The sequence below is a fragment of the Tupaia chinensis genome, unplaced genomic scaffold (assembly GCF_000334495.1).
Source record: "Tupaia chinensis unplaced genomic scaffold, TupChi_1.0 Scaffold000240_1, whole genome shotgun sequence".
Lineage (NCBI taxonomy): Eukaryota > Metazoa > Chordata > Mammalia > Scandentia > Tupaiidae > Tupaia > Tupaia belangeri.
In genome coordinates this window covers 603,105-605,806 of record NW_006159718.1, presented here as the reverse complement: position 1 = coordinate 605,806, position 2,702 = coordinate 603,105, and the positions used below count along the sequence as shown (strand labels likewise).

Here is a 2,702-nt window from a genome sequence, read left to right as displayed (position 1 = left end):
CCTGCGCCCCTCCCCGCCCCATCCTTCGTGGGTGGGCTCAGCTTTTCTTTGGCCTCACAGTCACCTCCTCCAACACCTCCCACCCGAGGTGTGGGGAGCCCACACCATTCTGTGATTCCGGTCCGCTCTTGTCCTGGACAGAACATATTCAGTTCACAGAGGTTGGTTTGATGCCTCTTTTGGGAGTCAGTTCCCCCCACTAAACCCTGAGCTCCTCGAGGCTGAGATCACACCTGCCCGAGGCCCTTCCGTCAGAGTCAGCACCGACGCCGGGCGGGGCGGGCTGGGTGTCCCAGGCTGTGCGGGCCTGGCCTGCCTCTGGGCAGGGTGCGGCGCCTACCTTTCAGGGCCACCGTGTCAGGGCTGGGAGCTTGCCGGCAGCAGGGCCTGGCTCTCCAGGGCTTGGCAGGGCGCCTCCTCCCTGCAGGTGGACACGAAAGAACAGGTGTGGGGACGCCGGAACGGCTTCACATGTCTCTACATCCCAGCTGCAGTGATGGTTAAAACAACCCTAACAGCTAGCAGGAGAAGTGGGAGTAGGCAGGAGGGTTCTGCAGGAGGAAAGCTCAGGACACCCTGTGATCTGCAGGAAGAGGCAGCGAGGAGGGTGCCCAGTGCCACGTGACATGGCAGGGTCGGGTAGCAGTAGCCAGTGCTAGTTTCCAATAGCGGAAGAGGACTTAGAATCTTATAACCTGAAATGAGATATGTTCGAGGTGACAGATGTGCCAGTTATCAGAACTTGGTCATAATTCAGCACATACATGAACCAAACATCACACTGGAACCCATAAATAGGTCAGTGATTACATGGGACCAAAAATCAATCAATGAAGAGAACTTAAATTTTAAAGAAGCAAGGCATGGGGCCAGCAGGTAGCATAATGGTCAGTCACATGCTGGACTCCCACATGGCCGGCTGTGGTTTGAATCCCAGATTTGGCGACTTAAAAAATCGTGCTGGGAAATAGCAGATGGCATAGTGGCTATGTTGCTGGATATCCACGTAGTTGACAGTGATTTGAGTGCCAGACCAGTGGCTTAAAACTCACGCTGGGTGGGGAACCAGCAGTTAGCGTAATGGCTATGTCACTGGACTCCCACGTAGTCGACCGCGGTGTCCAGTGTGTCCACGTGTCCCAGACCCGGTGGCTTAAAACTCTCGCCGGGCGCGTGTGCGTGCGTGCCCAAGATCCCGAGAGGAGAATGGAGGAGAAGGGATTGCGGCGTGACCATCCCCCCTGGGGGGTGATTTCTCGCTTTCTGTCTCTATGTCTCTCTCTGTCTGTCTGGCGAGCGCACGCGCCCTACAGTGAAAAATCTCTCAAAAAAAACCAAAAAACAAAAAACAAAAAAAACCTCACGCTGGGTGCATGTGTGTGTATGCTCAAGATCCCGAGAGGAGAATGGAGAAGGGATTGTGGTGTAGCTATCTCTTCTGGGGGGTGGTTACTCGCTTTCTGTCTCTGTCCTACTGTCTCTCCAGCGAGTGCACATTGCCCTATATCAAACATATCTCTTTCCAAAATAAAGAAAAATCATGCCGGGCAGGTGTGTGAGTGCTCAAAATTCCAAAAGGAGAACGGGGAAGGGATTATGGCATGGCCATCCGCTCTGGGGAGTGACTTTTTACTTTCCCTTGCTCTGTGTCTCTCTGTCTCTCTCTCCAGCGAGCACACTTGCCCTCTGGCAAAAACTAAAGAAAGCAAGGCAGGAGAGAGCTAAACTCAGGCCCAGAGCAGTGAGAAGACGCCCCCTCTCTGCACGTGCGTCAACACTCCCGACTCGATCCGCGATGGTGTTGCTAACCAAATACCGAGTCTTGGTTCTACAAAGAACAGAGGCTCCCTGGGCCCCCACTTCTGGACTGGAAAGCCCAGTGCGGCCAACAGAGAGGACAGCAGGCCGTGGTGAGAGGTGAAGCAGGTCAGCCCTCTTCCTTTCCTCCATCTCCCAGAAGCAGCCCCTCCTCCGAGAACCAGAGCTCACTCCGTCCCACACAGTGGCCATCCCTCTCTGAGGGCGAGGCCTCCACCATCCTAAGGGCGCCCAGTAGGCCCGACCTCGTAAAGGGCTCACCACCGCCCACAGCACTCCGGGACCACGCTCCAAACGCACACCTCTGGGGCACCAGCTGCTGTCTAAGCCACAGCAGCAGCATCCACCCTGCACACAGCCCTCGTCCCGTCTGCCTGGGGTGTTCTCCGTGCGCGAGTGAGGGGCTCGCGCTCAGCCTGTGGCTGGTGTAGTCGTCCGCCCTGTCCCGAGCACCACGCGGTACGGCCAGGTGGTTTGGGGCAGCCCTCTGGCTGGAAGCTGAGTCTGCAGGGAGGCACACTCTTGACTTACAGCGTGCATGTGTTTTAGGGGAGCAGGGACTGTGGATGGAGACCGCGGGGTCCCAAGACTCCAGGCCACTGTCGGGCAGCCCTGTGAGAGAGGGGGTGCACTGGCTCCAGAGAGGGCCCATGTTCCCAGGGCTCAGGACTGCTTGCGGGGCCACCCTCCCCAACAGCCTGATGGAGCCTACCAGCCTCTGCGGAGCCCTTCTAGGGGATCAGCCCCCCAGGCCTCAGCCCTACCTTCGACAGAGAAGACAGAGGAGCAGAGGAGCAGGGTGCAGAGCAGGCTGGAGAGGACCAGAAGCCTCATGGTGCCGCAGTCGGACCTCACTCGGAGGGACCTTGCTCATCACAGGTCTC

At 57.5% G+C, this 2,702-nt stretch overlaps 1 protein-coding gene across 1 annotated transcript in view; it reads right to left on the bottom strand.

The window, feature by feature from the left end:
* Positions 1-2,702, bottom strand: part of GPR15LG (G protein-coupled receptor 15 ligand) — a 9,037-nt gene extending 6,335 nt beyond the window's left edge. The window contains exons 1-2 of the mRNA XM_014587896.2: positions 2,583-2,702; positions 341-421 (exon numbers count right to left, since the gene is read on the bottom strand). Coding sequence (XP_014443382.1) covers positions 341-421; positions 2,583-2,652 — 151 coding nt within the window. The 5' untranslated portion in view covers positions 2,653-2,702. The remainder of the gene's footprint in view (positions 1-340; positions 422-2,582) is intronic.